Source organism: Mauremys reevesii, linkage group 5, assembly GCF_016161935.1.
Source record: "Mauremys reevesii isolate NIE-2019 linkage group 5, ASM1616193v1, whole genome shotgun sequence".
NCBI classification, from domain to species: Eukaryota; Metazoa; Chordata; order Testudines; family Geoemydidae; genus Mauremys; species Mauremys reevesii.
This window is the reverse complement of record NC_052627.1, coordinates 113800179-113818889: the sequence shown is the minus strand read 5'-3', so window position 1 is coordinate 113818889 and position 18711 is coordinate 113800179. Positions and strand designations below refer to the sequence as shown.

At 40.9% G+C, this 18711-nt stretch overlaps 1 protein-coding gene across 11 annotated transcripts in view; it reads left to right on the top strand.

Annotated features, from left to right (window-relative positions):
* The window catches only part of EVC2 (EvC ciliary complex subunit 2), a 150040-nt gene that overhangs the window by 105885 nt on the left and 25444 nt on the right, over positions 1–18711 (top strand). For all 11 annotated transcript variants that reach the window (XM_039540430.1, XM_039540429.1, XM_039540427.1 and 8 more), the window contains 2 exons: positions 2265–2387; positions 16818–17045. In XM_039540430.1, coding sequence (XP_039396364.1) covers positions 2265–2387; positions 16818–17045 — 351 coding nt within the window. The remainder of the gene's footprint in view (positions 1–2264; positions 2388–16817; positions 17046–18711) is intronic.

Below are 18711 nucleotides of genomic sequence, written 5' to 3'. Positions count from 1 at the left end.
CATAAGTGACATTTTCCCAGATTGAACTGCAAGTCTTTGCGATGTTTTTTGCAATTATACACCTCAGGGTTTACCTAGTGGGAAGACATTTCACCTTTTAATCGTGATTAATTTTTTTGAGTTAATCACGTGAGTTAACTGTGATTAATCAGAGGGGTAGCCGTGTTAGTCTGGTGTGTGTCTGACAAAGTGGGTATTCACCCACAAAAGCTTATGCTCCAATATGTCTGTTAGTCTTAAAGGTGCCACAGGACTCGCTGTGATTAATCGACAGCCCGAATAATTTCACAAGGCACCTTAAAGGAGCTCATTTCTTGCCTCACTATTTTATTTGCTGTGTTTGGCCTACCAGAGAGCTTTGTTCAGATAATGGGATGCCTTTTGTATCAAGAGACTGTGAAGGCTTTCTGATGAGTATTGGTAACAGTACATTATAAATTTGTGTACCGTTCCCAAGAAATGGGATAGTGAAGAGACTACATGGGATGCTGAAGAAGTGTGTCGCTCACATACTGAAGGAATGTGGAGATATACTCTTCCCTGTTGCATTAAGTTATGCTTTATATGATATTCGGTGCACACTTCATGAAAGTATTGGAGAAACCCTTTGTATCAGCTCTCCAACCAGCCTTTGAAGACCAAGTTGTCTATGCTGACAGAAAAGGTTCATTCCACCCATTCATCGTCCTTGAAGCTGACTGATATGACTAGAGAACATGGGAGTCTCAACAAACATATTCATCCAAGTACATGGAGCTCATCAAGGCATTCTATCCAGGACAAGCAGTGTATGTTAGGTGAAGGTTTGAAAACATTTTCAATACTCATGGTGTTATCTTGCGGGCTGGAGAGCAAAGAGCATAGTCATAGAATCAAAGAATATCAGGGTTGGAAGGGACCTCAGGAGGTCATCTAGTCCAACCCCCTGCTCAAAGCAGGAACAATTCCCAACTAAATCATCTCAGCCAGGGCTTTGTCAAGCCTGACCTTAAAAACCTCTAAGGAAGGAGGTTCCACCACCTCCCTAGGTAACCCATTCCAGTGCTTCACCACCCTCCTAGTGAAAAAGGTTTTTTCTTAATATCCAACCTAAACCTCCCCCACTGCAACTTGAAACCATTACTCCTTGTTCTGACATCAGGTACCACTGAGAACAGTCTAGATCCATCCTCTTTGGAACCCCCTTCAGGTAGTTGAAAGCAGCTATCAAATCCCCCCTCACTCTTCTCTTCTGCAGACTAAACAATCCCAGTTCCTTCAGCCTCTCCTCATAAGTCATGTGCTCCAGCCCCCTAATCATTTTTGTTGCCCTCCACTGGACTCTTTCCAATTTTTCCACATCTTTCTTGTAGTGTGGGGCCCAAAATTGGACACAGTACTCCAAATGAGGCCTCACCAATGTCAAATAGAGGGGAATGATCACATCCCTCGATCTGCTGGCAATGCCCCTACTTATACAGCCCAAAATGCCATTAGCCTTCTTGGACGTGAACGTGTTTACCATAGGGAGCATGATGAGCATGTTTACTACTGGGAGAACGCATTGTTAAATAGCAAGATATGCTGCCTACTGAAAGGGGAACAGATAGGGAAGAGGACACTAGGAATTAGCCTAGTTCAAAACCTTAATGATTTCCAAAATGCTCCGTATTTGAAAAGGGAAATGACTTTGCAGAGCCTTATAGTTGAACAGATGTTATCTTTTCCCTGAGAGTACATTGTAAAGAATACAAAGCTCAAGAATAATCAGATTACATAGTAGGGTGCTCCTTAATATTATTATGGCTCATCTGTGATTCATACAGTGCATTTTGAAAACAATTTAATTTTAAATGAATATGATATCTTGTTCTTTTCTTACGGCGTTGAAAAAGGATGAGGAAAATGTCATTAAATCATTGCATATAGCATTCACTAAATGCTTGTGTAAAACCAAATTTGTCACTCCTGTGCTAGCAGGACAAAATTGCAATAATGCAACTTGGCAATTGCATCCTCTTTTCATGGAAGGGATAAATATGTAAACCTACGTTCAAAAAAGTTAGGAATATTTTGTGGCTTAATCTGAAATTACCGAATGGGTCCTCTGAAAGGTATAGCTAGAACATGTATTTCCAGGGAACATTTTGTCATGAAAGTCAAGACTGCAGTTTTGTATTATTAACTGAGGAATTTCCCACAAATAATAGTAATAATACTAATACATAGTAATGGCATATAAGTTTTAAAATTATTTAATGATGTGATGACTTTTTTTTTTATAGCCACAGCCCAATATCAAAAAACAACGATCCAAGAATAGAAATAAGATAGATGTTCTGAAAAAATCTTTGGAGGATAAAATTCGCATCTATGAAGAACTGATTACAGATGAAAATTTGAGCAAGGTAAATGTAAATGTTCTGTACACAGCTCTGTACATTGATGCTCAACAATTACAAAATAACAATAATTTCCTATAAATATATGCAAGACCAAGACATAGAGAGACATGGAGCTCAGACTAGATGATCATGATGGTCCCCTTCTGGCCTTAAAGTCTATACATCTGTGATATGCATAAGTATGTAAAATATTTCATCTCTCTTTGTGCTTATCTCCTGGACTGTCAAGATTACGTTGCATTTAAAATAGATTATCACTTTGTGATTTTTGTTGTAAATGTTAGCGTTCATTTTGTTCCTGTGAAAGGTGGAAAGTTCCCATATCTGAATACCGGTGTTTCCTGTTTATCATAAGAACACTGTGATGAAGCTGCCACACACAATGAGCTTCTAGAAAAATGTCTCATCTTTGCCTGAGGCAAACCCAGTGTCCCAGAGGTGCATGTACTGACCAAGACGAGCCTGGAGGAACTGGGGAATCTATCAATTTGCTTGCCCCTTTCAGTAACAATGCTTATAGGGCAACCTAGAAAGTTTCTTCCACTAGGAAAATGTTTTCAAAATATGTGACATTTGCTCTATTTTAAAGGAAAAATAATTTACTCTTTGGAAGTATTTTTAGGAGCAGCATAGATAAGTCTATTCTAACAGGGGCGATTCGAGAGTATCAACCTAGGGATGAACTGAAGCAGATACAAGGAAATCAGGGTGGCAGAATTTTAAAGAGGGATTCCCTGCAAGATCCAGAGAGCTCCCTCCAGTACATCTGTGTCAGATCAGGGTATAACAATACATGTCCCTCTCAGCCCCTCCAGTGTGCCTGAAGTACTCTGCTCTAGAAAGCTCACTTCAAGGCTGAGAGAATGATTCAGGTTCCAGCCTGATTTGATCCTTGACCTCTCTACTGAAACAAGGATGCCTGTGATGATGATAGGAACATCTGTCCACAAGGAACTGAGTGTAGGCCATTACCTCATTTCACATAGATCACCAAAATTCTCCCTCATTAAAACTCAGATCCTCCTACTGAAACAGCCTGAACAGCTGGGTTGCACTGGGCGCATGAAGTGGAGGAATTCTCCCTGTGCCAGGAAAAACTAACCCTCCATGACCTCCGCGCAGGTAGAGAATAGAGTGTCAGTACTGTAGCAGATTCCCAGGCTCCACATGTCTCTGAATCACCTATGTTCCACTCTCTTCAATGTGCATACACACAAGGAGCCCTTGTGAAGCAGGTTGAACACCCCACAGGAGGTGCACACCCACTGCATGACTTCCACAGCTGCTGCTGCTGCTGCTACCTTGCACAATAGACCTATCAGAAGTGGGGTAAAAATAACCCTTGGTGCCCACTGTCTGTCCATTCAACTCAGTAGTTTTGTCACTAGACATTATGAGGTGGGTGCTGAGATACTATAGTATGTCACATGAATACCATAGCTAAATAATACAAATAATAATCTGTTAAATGATTGCCTTGTTAAGATTAGTTTTCATATAATTAAGATAGACAGTGTAGTTTGTTTGATTACATTTCCTGCAATCTGTATATCCTTTACCAGGGGGCCCAAGGGAACAGGAAATACTGGATGCGGTATGTTTTATTTATGGACAGTTCTGCTTTAATGTGACACTAATATTTTGAGGCAGTAAATGTGCTTGATTTGTGTAACTTCTATAGCCCTTTTTATCATTTAATTGATGAAGAGTTTATTTCAATTTAGATACAGCATGAGGCTCGCTCTGGAGTTCTTTTGTAATGTCCTTGCCTGTCTTCTTTTGAATTGAGCTGCATGTTAGCTACCAAAGGCCTCCTACTTTATCCCAATGAGGAAAGTAGATTATTATTAAGGAAAATGATCACATATTATCACTAGTATACCAGAAATGTAACAAAAAGCCTTATCTTGTGAGTATAAATAATGTTTTTTATTCTTTCCCATTGCAATTCATTGTCATTCAAATTCCTACCCATTAGTATTTTTTTATATTTGTTTTCTTTAATATAAAGGGTTTTCCTCTTCTCACTCACCATTGCCATCCAAAATTTTATGATCAATTCGGGAGGGCAGGGGAGAAATGTAAAAATGGAACAATGTTAAATCTTACTACTTTTCCATTGACTACTGCCACTTCCTACTATCCTGCTGAGGTTTTTTTTTTTTTGACAATTTGAATGCTGTGTGTGAGAGTTGGCTCTGAGCTGCTCAGTACTGCAGAAGGCTCCTGAACTCAGTGAGTAGAAGTGATGCCTGAAGAAGAAAGGAGCAGGGGGATATAGTCTTTCTTACAGTCTTCCAAGAGGGCTGTGAGAGCAAGGATTATAGATAGGAGGTAATGTGTTGGGAGGATATGGAAAGAGTTTTGAGGCCTGATTCTGAGAGGTGCCTGCAAATCTGTTATGTAGGTTTCCAGGTTGGACTCAAACAGGATATGTCCTTTCTTCTCTAATTGTGTCTTAGTTGCTCAGCTTTCAAGCTGTCCCATGTACATGGCATGAGGAAGTGGCAGTTGTACAAGACAAAAGACAGGCAAGAGGCATTATAAAAGAGATCCAATACGAGTCTGGTGCTGTTCTGCAGATAAGCAAGAAGACTATAGGACTTACAGAAATCAAGCACAAAATATTTACAACTTTTAGCACAATGAGCCTCTGTCCCTAACTAGGGCCTCTTGGACTGCAAGTAGTAATTAATATTAATTATAGACCTCATTAAAGATGAAGGTCAGTGCATCTTAGGATCAATTCCTTTATTTGTAAAAATTAAGTGAGAGAGAAATGGCACTAGTAGCAACTAGAGTCCGTAACGAATATGGAAATTGAAAGTTAATGGTTTCAAGCGAAGGGCTTATTTTAATGGATTTATGTTGTTCAGTTACATTTAAAGAAAGTCAGTTGATTAGGAAATTGCAGATGGAATCAGCAGCAGGAGAGTATGTTGAAGACGCATAACTTGATGCATTTTCAGCAATGATCCGAGGAATGGAAAACCTACCTTACGAGAGGAGACTCAAAGAGCCTGGCTTGATTAGCCTAACCAAAGAAAGGCTGAGGGGAGATATGATTGCTTTCTATAAATACATCAGAGGGATAAATACCAGGGAGGGAGAGGCGTTATTTAAGTTAAGTGTCAATGTGGACAGAAAAACAAATGGATGTAAACTGGCCATCAACAAGTTTAGGCTTCAAATTAGGCAAAGATTTCTAACCATCAGAAATGTTTCAGAGTGGTAGCCATGTTAGTCTGTATTAGCAAAAAGAACGAGGAATACTTGTGGCATCTTAGAGACTAACACATTTATTTGGGCATAAACTTTTGTGGGCTAAAACCCACTTCATCAGATGCATGGAGTGGAAAATACAGTAGGAAGATATATACACACACACAGAGAACATTTAAGATGGGGGTTGCCATACCAACTATAACAAGATAAATCAATTAAGATGGGCTATTATCAGCAGGAGAAAAAAAACTTTTGTAGTGATAATCAGGATGGCCCATTTCAAACAGTTGACAAGAAGGTGTGAGTAGCAGTAGGGGGAAAATTAGCATGGAGAAATAGTTTTTAGTTTGTTTAATGACCCGTCCATTCCCAGTCTTTATTCAAACCTAATTTGATGGTGTCCAGTCTGCAAATTAATTCCAGTTCCGCAGTTTCTCACTGGAGTCTGTTTTTGAAGTTTTTTTGTTGAAGAATTGCCAGTTTTAGGTCTGTAATTGAGTGTAAATTTCCCCATGCTGATTGCCCCCCCTGCTGTTACTCACACCTTCTTGTCAACTGTTTGAAATAGGCTGTTCTGTTTTTTTTCTCCTGCTGATAATAGTCCACCTTAATTGATTTGTCTCGTTAGAGTTGGTATGGCAACCCCCATCTTTACATGTTCTCTGTGTGTGTGTGTTTATGTATGTGTATATCTATATCTATATATTCCTACTGTATTTTCCACTACATGCATCTGATGAAGTGGGTTTTAGCCCACAAAAGCTTATGCCCAAATAAATTTGTTAGTCTCTAAAGTGCCACAAGTACTCCTCATTCTTTTTTCATCAGAGGAGTGAAGTTCTGGGACAGCCTTCCAAGGGGAGCAGTGGGAGCAAAAAAACTCACTTGGTTCAAGACTGAGCTTGATAAGTTTATGGAGGAGATGGTATGCTGAAACTGCCGACAATGCATTAGCTGATCTGTGACTGCTAACAGCAACTCTCTCCAACAGCCAGTGATGGGACACTAGATGGGGTGGGCTCTGAGTTACTACAGAGAATTCTTTCCCAGGTGTCCGGCTGGTAAGTCTTGCCTACATGCTCAGGGTCTAACTGAACACCATATATGGGGTTGGGAAGGAATTTCCCCCCAGGTCACATTGGCAAAGACCCTAGGGGGGCGGGGGTTCGCCTTCCTCTGCAGCATGGGATACAGGTCACTTGCAGGTTTAAACTACTGTAAATTGTGGATTCTCTGTGACTTGAAGTCTTTAAACCATGATTTGAGGACTTCAGTAGCTCATCTAGAGGTTAGGGGTCTATTACAGGAGTGAGTTGGTGAGGTTCTGTGGCCTGCGATGGGCAAGAGGTCAGACTACAGCAGTGGTTCCAAAACTCGGGTTTGTGAAATGTTACAGGGGATTCTTGGGAAAAAAAATTCCCTAATGGTGAACAGAGCAGTCCCTAGGGATCCCGGGCAGCACGGGGCCAGCAGTCTGGAGCCCCTGGACTTCCAAGAGTTAAGCAGATCAAAGCAAGCATATCTATCACATTGAGGAGATTTAAACATTCAAAACTTCTTATAAGAAATGGAAAGGGAGGTGGATATTTTTTGCTATTTTTAAAATTAAATAGACAGCTATTATTGTTTTTAAAATTATTATGAAGAACAAGTTTAAGCTTTGTTGTAACATGCACTGTTTTCCTGGACTTCTCAAGACCTCATTGCTTGTGTAGGAGGAACTCTTTGAGTTGGCTTCTTAAATACCTTCATGCTGTTTCACATCTGATACTCCTTGATGAAACCTAGGAGCCTTGTCTTAATAACAGGCTTATTCAAAATGATACAAGCTACAGTGAGATCTTGGAAGCGTGTTGCCATTTTCATAATGTAATAAAAATACTGCAATGATAAATAATTAATAAATAGTGTGTAATAAGCATGTCATAAAAACAAATTTTTATATTTCCAAAAGCACTGCTTTTATAATTTATATTGGGTAAAGGAGAAAATCCCTGGAAATATTCATTTTTAGGAGGGGGTACACGAGACTTGACATTTTAGTGAAAGGGATTCACAGGTTGTTAAAGTTTGGGAACCACTGGACTAAATGATCATGATGGTCCATTCTGACCTTAAAGTCTTTAGATTGTTATAGTAGGAACCAGCATTTTATATGCTTGTTTACTCTGTCTAGTGCTACAGTAGTCCTCTGCTTTTGGCCAGGGGTTATTTAATTGGGGATTCAGAGTTTGACCCATCTTCCACTGAAGTACATAAATAAAAAGTGGCTGAACACACTTGAGTGTATCCCCATTATACAATAACATGTTTCTTATTGTGGATGGTGCTTAATAACATGCAAGTGGAATCCAAATTTCTACTTCCTCTGGCTATTTTGTTTCTAATTCATATAATATACTAAATTGGATGGAGAGCCACAAAACCTTACAATGTTGAATCATCTGATTCTCATACTGAGTTGCAACAAAAGTGTGTATACTTCTCCCAGTGACTGTCACTTTTTTTTCCCTTCGAATTCCACAACTATCAAAGCTCACATCCTTGCCTCAGCTTTAAAGTGAACGTGAGAGATCGAGCTGTATTTTCTTGCTATTCATTATTTATTTTAATGAGTTTGAAACCTGTATTGATGATGATCAGTCATTTACTCATTCATCCATGCATTATTCATTCATTCACTTCCAGACTTCATGCATGTATAATTCATTAAATCCTACATCTAAAAGTGAGCTTCCTGTGAAGAGAGGGAAACATTTAGTCCTATTGTGTTTATACTTCTGTCATAATAATTTTGCGTAGCTTTTTACAGATGCACTATAAACCTCTTTGAAGACATCCCTTGCCCCACAGAGACCCCTCAAATGTTACTGCTGTTGTACCATATGAAACAAATCATGCTTCAAGCATGTTTTTCTCATTTTGAAGATATTGCAAAAATAAAATGAATTCTGGTAGTTAGTATCCTGCACTTGTATATAAAAGCTGGAAGAAAACAATGGGCCAGATTCTCAACTTACATAAATTATCATAGTTCCACTACATCAGTGGACCTACAACTGTTCACACCAGCTGAGGAACTGGCCTAATATGTTTAATGGACGGCATAACAGAATCAGTTAGCATGCTGGCTTAGGACTTGAGAGACTACAGTTCAGTTCCTTGCTCTGCCACAGGCTTCCTGCATGACTTGAGCAAATCTCTTAGGGCGAGGCTTTTAAAGGTATGACTGTGCCTATCTGCTTCTTTAGGCGCCTAAATACCTTTAAAAATCTGGTCCTTAATGTCTCTTTGTGTCTCAGTTCTTGGTCTGTAACTGCACTTGAGAGTTTTCCCACTGACTTTAGTGAGGCCAAGATTTTACCTTTGGCCTCTTGTTTCAAGCTGGGCATCCCAGAATTGAAGCACCCCAAATCATTAGTACTTTGTCCAGCACCCTTTACAAAGAAGACTTAGCTCATTGCAAGTCAATATGCTCAGGCTAAAGGTAGGTCTACAGTGTAATCAGAGGTGAGACTCTGATTCAGACAGGAGGGAAGTTACTAGGAGCTCCTCAAGGATCAGTCTTGGGACCAGTCTTATTTGATATTTTTTTTAATGACCTTGACACAAATTAGGAGTGTGCTTATGAAATTTGCTGATGACACTAAGGTGGGAGGCATCATCAGTACAGATGGGGACAAGACATTATACAGGAAGTTCTGGGTGGCCCTGAAGACTGGCGTTGCAGAAATGGGATGAAGATCAATTGTACAAAGTGCAAGGTCATGCACTTAGGATCTAATAGGAAGAATTTCTGCTACAAGGGGGGCTCATCAGTTGGAAGCGATGGAGGAGAGAGACCTGTGTGTGAGAATCAATCACAGGATGACTATGAGCCACCAATGTAATGCAGCTGTGAAAAAGGCAAATGCAGTCCTGGGATGTATGAGGCATTTCCAGCAGCAATAGAGAAGTATTTAATGTTATTGTACAAGACACTGGTAAGACCTCACTTGGAATACCATGTACAGTTCTGGTACCCATATTCAAGAAAGATTAATTTAAACTGGAACAGGTTCAGAAAAAAGCTACTAGGCTGATCAGGGGAATGGAGGGCCTATCTTATGAGAGGATACTGGAAGAGCTTGGCTTGTTTAGCCTAGCAAAAAAGAAGACCTGAGGTGAGATACGATTGCTCTCTATACATACATTAAGGGGGTAAATACCAGAGAGGGTGAAGAGCTATTTAAGCTAAAAGACAATGCTGGCTCAAGAACAAACATATAAACGGGGCTTGAACAAATTCTGGCTGGATATTAGAAGGTTTCTATCCATCAGAAGGGTGAGGTTCTGGAACAGTCTCCCAATAGGATTTGTAGGGGCAAATAACGTAATAAGTTTTAAGAGAGAGCTGGACACGTTTCTGAGTGTAATTGTATGATAGGGTTATTTGTGATGGTAGGGGGCAGGGCTCGACAGCCCTGGGGCTCACTTCAGGAGCAAGATTATAAACCAGAAGCTCATGCTTCAGAGATTCAGCCAGCCACCAGCAGGGGTCAGGAAGGGATTCTCCCTCCCCTCCCACCCCCATGTATTCTGAGAGGATTTCTTTTATCTTCTTCCTCTGAAGTATCAGGAGAAGGCCACAGCTGGAGATGGGACATTGTGGGGTAGGTCAAGGCCTCTGAGGTGACACTGAACATTCTCTTTCTCAGACACTTGGCTGGCTGGTTCTTGCTTACAAGCTCGGAGTCTAACTGATCACCATATGTAGGGTATGGGGGTTGGGTTTTTTTGCCTTCCTCTTCAGCATAGGGATGCAGGTCACTTGCCAGGATTATCTGGGTATACGTCATATAATTCTTCCCTGCCATTGCAGAAGCCTCGGCCTCTGGTTCATCTTAGTCTTTCCTATACTCTGCCTGTGGCACATAATATTCTAGTTTCCTGTGAGTTGGTTTCATTTCAGTTGGGTTAGTGTGCAGGTGCTGGGTGGTGCTATACAGGAGATCAGACTAGGGCCTGGGTCTACACTACAAAGTTAGGTCGACATAAGAACATCAGAATTGCCATACTGGGTCACACCAAAGGTCCATGTAGCCCAAGATCCTGTCTTCCAACAGTGGCTAATGCCAGGTGCCCCACAGAGAATGAACAGAACAGGTAATCACCAAGTGATCCATCCCCTGGTTTCCCATTCCCAGCTTCTGGCAAACAGAGGCTAAGGACAACATCCCTGCCTATCCTGGCTAATAGCCATTGATTGACCTATCCTGCACGAATTTATCTAGTTCTTTTTTGAACCCTGTTAGTTTTGACCTTCACAACATCCTCTAGCAAAGAGTTCCACAGCCATAAGCTGTGTTAGGTCGATTTAATAATGTATGTGTCTACACTACCAAGTCCCTTCCGCCCACCTAAGTGGCCTGTAAAATCAACAGCTGCTCCCATATTAAAGCCCCGGGAACTTTTGAATTTTCATTTCCTGTTTGATCAGCGTGGAGAGCTCGTCAGCACAGCTGCGGCACATGGAGACTCAAGGCCACAAATGCACTCCAGCATGGAGTATACAGGAGGCGCTGGGTCTTATCGTTGTGTGCAGAGAAGAGTCTGTGCCGGCAGAGCTCCAATCTAGTGGTCCCCTCTGGCCTTAAACTCCATCCCTGCAGCATATGTAGACACACCTGAGTTAGCTTTGATCTAGCTAGCATGGGTACGGATAGCAGTGAAGCTGTGGCAGCACAGGCTAACTGCTCAAGTACATACCCAACCCAAGCTGCGGCAGCTTGTCTGCTCTTGTTATTAGAGCTAATTACATCAGAGCTCTCTACGTGTGCTGTAACCACACTTCTGATTGCAGCGTAGACATATGCTAAGAAAACGTTCATTTTTTTTGCCTCGGTATTGAAGTAAGGCACAGTCCTGCCACCTGGCCTTTCTTACACAGCTAGTTCATAAGTAAGAGTATCTTGAAATAACATTCTGAATTTTGAAAGGAAGTTCACTTTGACATGATAAAAAAAAAATTCCGATTCATGGAATTGGCTGTCTTGTATAATCTAAATCAAAATCCTGATTTGCATGATGTTCTGTGGAAGTTTTTATCTTTATTTGATTTCCTATCAGGGCCGCTGGAATGCAGTATACATCTCTGAATGCTCATGAACTGCTGAATTGTGAGGATATGAAAGAAATGGTGACGTTATTAGCATTTCAATGGAAAGCATTGCACAGAGAACAAAGGGCCTCAATTCCATTTTAACAGGTTTCTTACCTTTCTGCAAAGCATATACAGACTTTTCTGTAGTTTGAGTTCTCCCTTATACAAACTGAGACATAAACATGAGAAACTGGTATGTCTGGGCCCAGACTGAGATACTTGGGCTGTTCTCCAGATAATAGAGGCAGCTCAGATTTGTCCAGAGGTTTGCCCACACCCCTTCCACCTTCACTCCCATTTTCTACCACTGGCTATTCAAAAACAACATTAGTTCAGCAATCCGGCTTTATCCTTTAGCATCCTGGCTTTGCAAGATAGTATTGGGGGTAGCAGTGAGCAGTATTCTTCCCACTCACTCGCCCTTCCTGCCCCCAACCCTTCTTCATGTATGAGATGAATGAATGAGAGCAGCTGCTGAGCTACTTCCCTTCCTCCCTATGGTGGAGACAGTCAAATAGATCAGCAGAAAACAAGCCCATGTAGTGCATGCACCATGTGTAAGGAGACCTCAGGAGCCATAACAGGAGGGCTCTGCCACTGTTGTTCCCAGCCTGCAGACCTTTGCTCTGCGAGGAGGAAAGTGCTGAGAATATGGATTTACTTTGTTGGGCCTCCCACACCAGTGGACGTGCTCTGCAAGGGCAAGTCCGTGCTTTTCAGCCCGTAGGACTCAGTAAACTGCATTATCCTCACTGGTCAAGGCCTCTCTGAAAAGTCTAAAAATTTCCCCCAACACCCTGGTCCAGTCCGCTTCTAGAGGGGAAAGGCCCAGGTCTCATCCTGGATTCTTTATCTACACTGTGATAAAAAAACTGCGGCACGGAGTCTGAGTCTGGGTCAGCTGACTCGGGCTTGCAGGGCTTGGGCTTCGGGGCTAAAAACTGCAGTGTATCTGTAGGACCCACCCCCTGCAGGATCTGAGAGCCCAGCTCTGGCTCGAGTCCAAATATCTACACTTCAATTTTATAGCCCAGTAAACCCAAATCAACTCACTTGGGTCAGTCATGATCTTTTACTGCAATGTAAACATACCCTAAGTGGACAGTGGAGCCATTTAACCTCATTTTGGACTCTCCTTCTTCACAAGAGGAGTATTTAAGGTCTCTAAGGGACATTTCCCTCTGCTTCTTCCTCTGCCAGTACTGAGACTTACTGTGGTTATGGTTTGTTTTTTTCAAGTGTTTCAGTATTGTAAAGAAGCATTTGTGCAGGTTGGCAATTTCCCCCACATGTTGAGCTGTCTGCAGCATTCTAAACATCTGACGCACTCCAGCTGCCCCTTTGCAAAACTGTCTGATCTTCTTGAGATGCATACAGGTACAGAGAACGTATTGACTGCACAGTTGGGAAAAGATGATCATGAAACAACTCTTCTTTATTCCTGTCACGGAAAAATGTGGTAAACTGAATACAGGGCATAAGCAAAGACAAAACAGTACCAACTCCATGCATTCAAAAACCATGAGCTGGGCCCCCAAATCATGCAATTTTTAAAAATAATAAATGTTGCATTCTTTTTGTTTTCCTTCTGGCAAATTTTTCAAGCTTTTCTCCACAACCATAAGGATTTAAAATTGTATTATTTTAATGAAAACTGAGATTCCTATGTAATCAATGGATTCCAGGAGCTGGGTCTTTAATGAAAAACATCAGCAATCACAAGACTCACAATAAAACCATGGAAATTGACAACACTGTATCACCACAGCCAGTCAGTTTATTTCAAAGTAAGCTTCCCTGATAGTCTAGAACCAGAATTTATATGTCGTCCCACGTGACCATCAAAATTGAGGCCCTCATAAATTTCACAATATTGTGAAATTATGAAAGCAGCATTTACTTAAAGCCTTCTTTTCATTTCAGGGCTGCCAGCTGAGGGCTGCAGAATCTACAGGTTCTGTGGGGAAGGAAGGGACAATTTCTTATTTTCCGGATATTTCCCCCATGTTTGCTTTGTTTTATTGTTTTAAGAAAGAGATTTATATTGAATAACAATAGGGTTAAGATACGTTTTCTGTCTGTTAAGGCAGAATTATTCTAGTAATATCTAGAATGTACCGGTTGCATGCACCTTGCCTCTTTAGTAGGGCTTTGTACCACAGGGGCTGACTTTCCAAAGTGCCAGGGGGTACTCCACCCCTGGCTCTGCTCCAGGCCCCGCTCCCACTCCACCCCTTCTCCCCAAGGCTCCACCCCCACCCCACCTCTTCCCACCCATCTCCGCCTCTCCTGCCCAGTTCTGCCCCCTCCCCTGAGCGCACCGCATCCTCGCTCCTTCCCCCTCCCGCCCAGAGCCTCTTGCGTGCCATGAAACAGCTGATTGTGTTGGGCAGGAAGCAGGGGGAGGGAGGGAGAGGTGCTGATCTGTGGGGCCCGCCGATGGGCGGGAGGTGCTGTGTGGGGGTGAGCTGATAAAGGGGTTGCCAGAGGGTGCTCAGCACTCACCATTTTTTCCCCATGGGTGCTCCAGCCCTGGAGCATACAGAGAGTCTGCACCTATGCTTTGTACTGCTAGGCTTAGTTGATGATGGCCAGAAGAATTTTCTGCAGATAACTTTCTTCCTCTGGTGTTCAAGGACATCCCATATAATTCAATGGAAATTTTAGATAATGTCATGTGAATCCTCTTGAATAAGATTTGGTTGCAAATCACATTTTGAATTTAGCTTTCTATATTGGATAACAAAATTTGAATGATATGCAATCCACTCTCGACAGCAGTCTTGTCAGTAATAATGCCAGAGAAAAATTTATGTGCATCACATTACCTGAGTGTCATTTTAGGGCTCTGAAAAACCTTGTGACAGTCCGCTAAATTATTCTTACAAGGTAATGAATGGGGTTAATATATTATTTCATATAATTCTGATTAGCATAAGTAGACAGGTGATATGGTTATGAAGTTTGAGAATAACTATGCATTGTCTCTGTTCATAGTGCAGAGATAACTAGGGATATAGAGCCAGATCCTCAGGTGGTGTAAATTGTAATTATTGACTTCAGTCTAGGCTTCAGGCTATTCCAGTGTACTCCAGTTGAGCATCAGGCCCATAGACTCCTTCACATGTTAACGCATAATTCCCATTGCCATTAACAGGAGTGGTGGGCTCACCACAAGGAGACAATCCAACAAAATGTCTTATTGGAGAGAAGGAAGGATTTATATTATTTTGAAACACCTTGGAATTAATTTAACTTTAAACACAACTCCTTTGATAAATAATAACTTCAATATTTTATAACCCGAAACTTGTATGATGCCTTACATCCGAGAATCTCAGAGCAGTTCAGAAGCAATAATTTATGTCCTTGGATGATGATAGTGATGGTGGTAGTGATGATGATAAAAAAAACTCATTGGATTAGGAAAGTATTAATTAAATCCTTGGATTATAATAATAATTAACTCATTGGATTAGGAATGTATTATTCCTGTTTTACAGATAGGTGAACATGCATACAGAGATTAAGGCCCAAATATTCAAGTGTCTGTTAATTTGAAATGCCTCAAGTTTTGGGTTCCTGATTTAAGATACCAAGCTCCTGATGTTGGAGGTGTTGAGCAGTCACAGCTCCCACTGACTTCAATTGATTTTTTTGGCAGCTATGAAAATCAAGGCCTGCATATCTAATGTTGTGCTTCTGAAAACCTAAGCACCAAAAGTTAGTGGACAATTTTGAAAATTTGTGCCCTTGTGAATTGCTCAAAACCATAAAGGAAGATTGTGTGGAAAAAATTGGTCTACAATTCAGATCTCTTGATTCCCTGTGCTTTATCCACAAGATCACTGTCTCTCACACAATACCCAGAACTACTACTAAACTTGGGAATTTTCTGAACACCTCCAGTGTTAGATGAAAAAAACCTCCTCTGACACTTTTATCTGCTAGGCATTGGATCTTTTTTCCCCATTATCTGTACTGTGACATACACAGAGATTTTTCAGTCTCAAGTAAGGCAGAAATAGGAGAGAAGTAACCATCTGAGCACTGAATCCAAGTCAAGGTAACTGAACAATCCCATCCCCCATGGTGTTGCAAAGAAGCAGACATCGGCTGATGCAGGCCTGGGGAAGAACATAAATACGTTCAAGGTTCCAGATGTGGCTACCAGGTACCATAATCACTGGTGGCAATAAATTCATCCAAAACATATTAAAGTTTTTGAAATGTCTCCTATGAGTCTCCCATTCTGCAATAGATACTAGTTTTTATTATTTGTACTGCATTAGCACTGGGAGGCCAGGGTTGTGCTAAACTAAAACACAGTCCCTTCCCAAGAAAGCCTATGGTTTAAACTTAAGACAAGAGACAACCATGGATGGGACAAAAAGACAAGGAGAGCACAGGGGGCTGTCCTACACAGTAATAGAAACAGTAAAAGTGTCAAGGTTCTGTAACGATAGTAATGCACTGAAAAAGTTGTCACTTACTTTAGATAATGATAGGTAATAAAGGTAATAATTGGAGATATACCAATCTCCTAGAACTGGAAGGGACCTTGAAAGGTCATCGAGTCCAGTCCCCTGCCTTCACTAGCAGGACCAATTTTTGCCCCAGATCCCTAAGTGGCCCCCTCAAGGATTGAACTCACAACCCTGGGTTTAGCAGGCCAATGCTCAAACCACTGAGCTATCCCTCCCCCCATTTCAGCATATGCAGTTTTTCGCCAAGTATAGTGAATTGTGGGGCTTACATGAAATTCTGAGGCAATATTATCTAAGGCAAACTTATGTATATGACCACTGTAGCTAAGAAATCTGAATTTTGTTTTAAAGAAAACACAAATATTTTAAATAAAATTAATAGTTTTATGTGTTGAGTAATGTACAAGCAATGACTGTTCTTTTTCTCTCTCCTCCTCTTCACCCCACGCCGGATAATTTCCTTGCATATTATGTCGATCGTGTGGCAGCCAAATAATTATAATTACATATATCTATCTATATATATATATATCAGGTCTTTGTTAATCTTATTACATTTGGTGTTTCATTATTTTCCAGGTCCATAATGAGTTGCTGCTTGAAAAGGAGAATCAGTTGCATTCTCGGGAGAATAAACTTGGAGAGTCCATTGCGGCTTTACAGTTCCAAAAGACTGATAAGAAGTCCAAAACATTGGAGATTTACACCGCTATCATAAGTGTACAAGCTTTGCTTCTGGAAGAATTGAGCACATCAAAAATACTATCGGAATCAGAGTGTACCCAAATTTTAGAGGCACATAATCCTGTAAGTAACAAAGTGCTGAGAAGGGTAAACTCTTCATGGGCCAGATCATCAGCTGGTGTAGCTTCATTGACTGCAATCAAACTAGATTGATTTATACTAGCTGAAAATTTGACCCATTATTTCTATAGTTTGGGGGGGGTGCATTTATATGAAATCTTTATGTGAAAGAAATACAGATAGAAAGTTACAGTACTGTTTAAACAGAAGATAAGAATATTATAGCTAGAAAGATTATATTTATTATTAGTATTACGGTAGCACCAACAGGCCCCAGTTGATATCACAGCCTCTCTTGATAAGATGAAATAATATTTTTAACAGGTAACTAATATTTCATTATCTTGGTCAAACAGTAAAGGGCAGGGGAGTAACTCTGAGTGAAGACTAGTAAATAATTTTCATGACCAACTTGCAAAATTTGTCACATTTATGGTAGTGAGAGCTATGTGATAAATTGCCCGGTCATGTGATAAGCTTGAGTTATTGTGCACACAGAGTGTATACTGTCTCTCTCTCTCTCTCTCCCGTTGTGCATGTGCACACAGTTCAAATAACAAAATCTTCAGAAAAAACTTTTGTTTCCTTTTATCAATTTTTTTTACAGATTTGGCAGTTTCAGAATCCTGTTGAGTTTTTTTAGTTCGATGCTATATAGTCATAGGGAAGTGTGTGTGTGTTTGTGACTATCAAAGTGGGAATTGGCAGAGCACTGAAGCAGAACAAACAGAATAGGTTTTTTAAAGTTAAACCTTTTTGCTAGAGGGCATCGTTAGACAGATACCACTGTGAAAACTCCTATTTAAAATTTAATACTGTCCTCTCTGGAGAGCCTTTCTTAAAGTGACAATATGTTAGTTTAAATATGCTGTTCTGAGTTTGTTTAATGAAACGTTGTATTAAACCTGTAATAGCTATTTACAGTGACAAGAGAAATAAGATCAATGCTCATTAAAGCATTAAAAGTAATTTCATTTTTATTTAGTGCCAGTTTTGAAATTTTAGCTGTGATGCCTACAAAAAAAACTTGATAACAGTTAGGCCGCTGTTGTGCTGAGACCACTGCCTGTCATGCTGACCAATGATATTTCATTGATTCCTTGTACTTCTCCATCGGTCTGTCTGTGTCCCTCTGTCTCTTATGTTATACTTGTATTGTAAACTCTGTGGAGTAGAGGCCTCCTTTTTGTTCTGTGTTTGTACAACACCTAGCACAATGGGGTCCTCATCCTTGACCGGGACTCCTAGGCACTGCAAAAATACAAACGATACAATAATTACAACAGTGAACCAGTATGCTGAGACACTACCAGGTTGCTAATACTCCAGCACTTGCACAGGTGTTCAGAGGAAGGGGTATAAATAGGGCTGCTGGAGACACAGGAGAGAGAGAGAGAGAGAGTATGTAGGGTTTCTTATCCAGATTGTGAGGGCTGCGTTGAGCTCTAGATTGGAGAAGTTTCTGTTTGTTACTATTTGTGCTTATGCTACCTGTTTTGCTTGGTTTATATAGACCAGAGGCGGCCAACCTGAGCCTGAGAAGGAGCCAGAATTTACCAATGTACATTGCCAAAGAGCCACAGTAATACGTTAGCAGCCCCCCACAAGCTCCCCCATACTCCACTCCCAGCGCCTCCCGCCCACCGGCAGCCCCGCCAATCAGCACCTC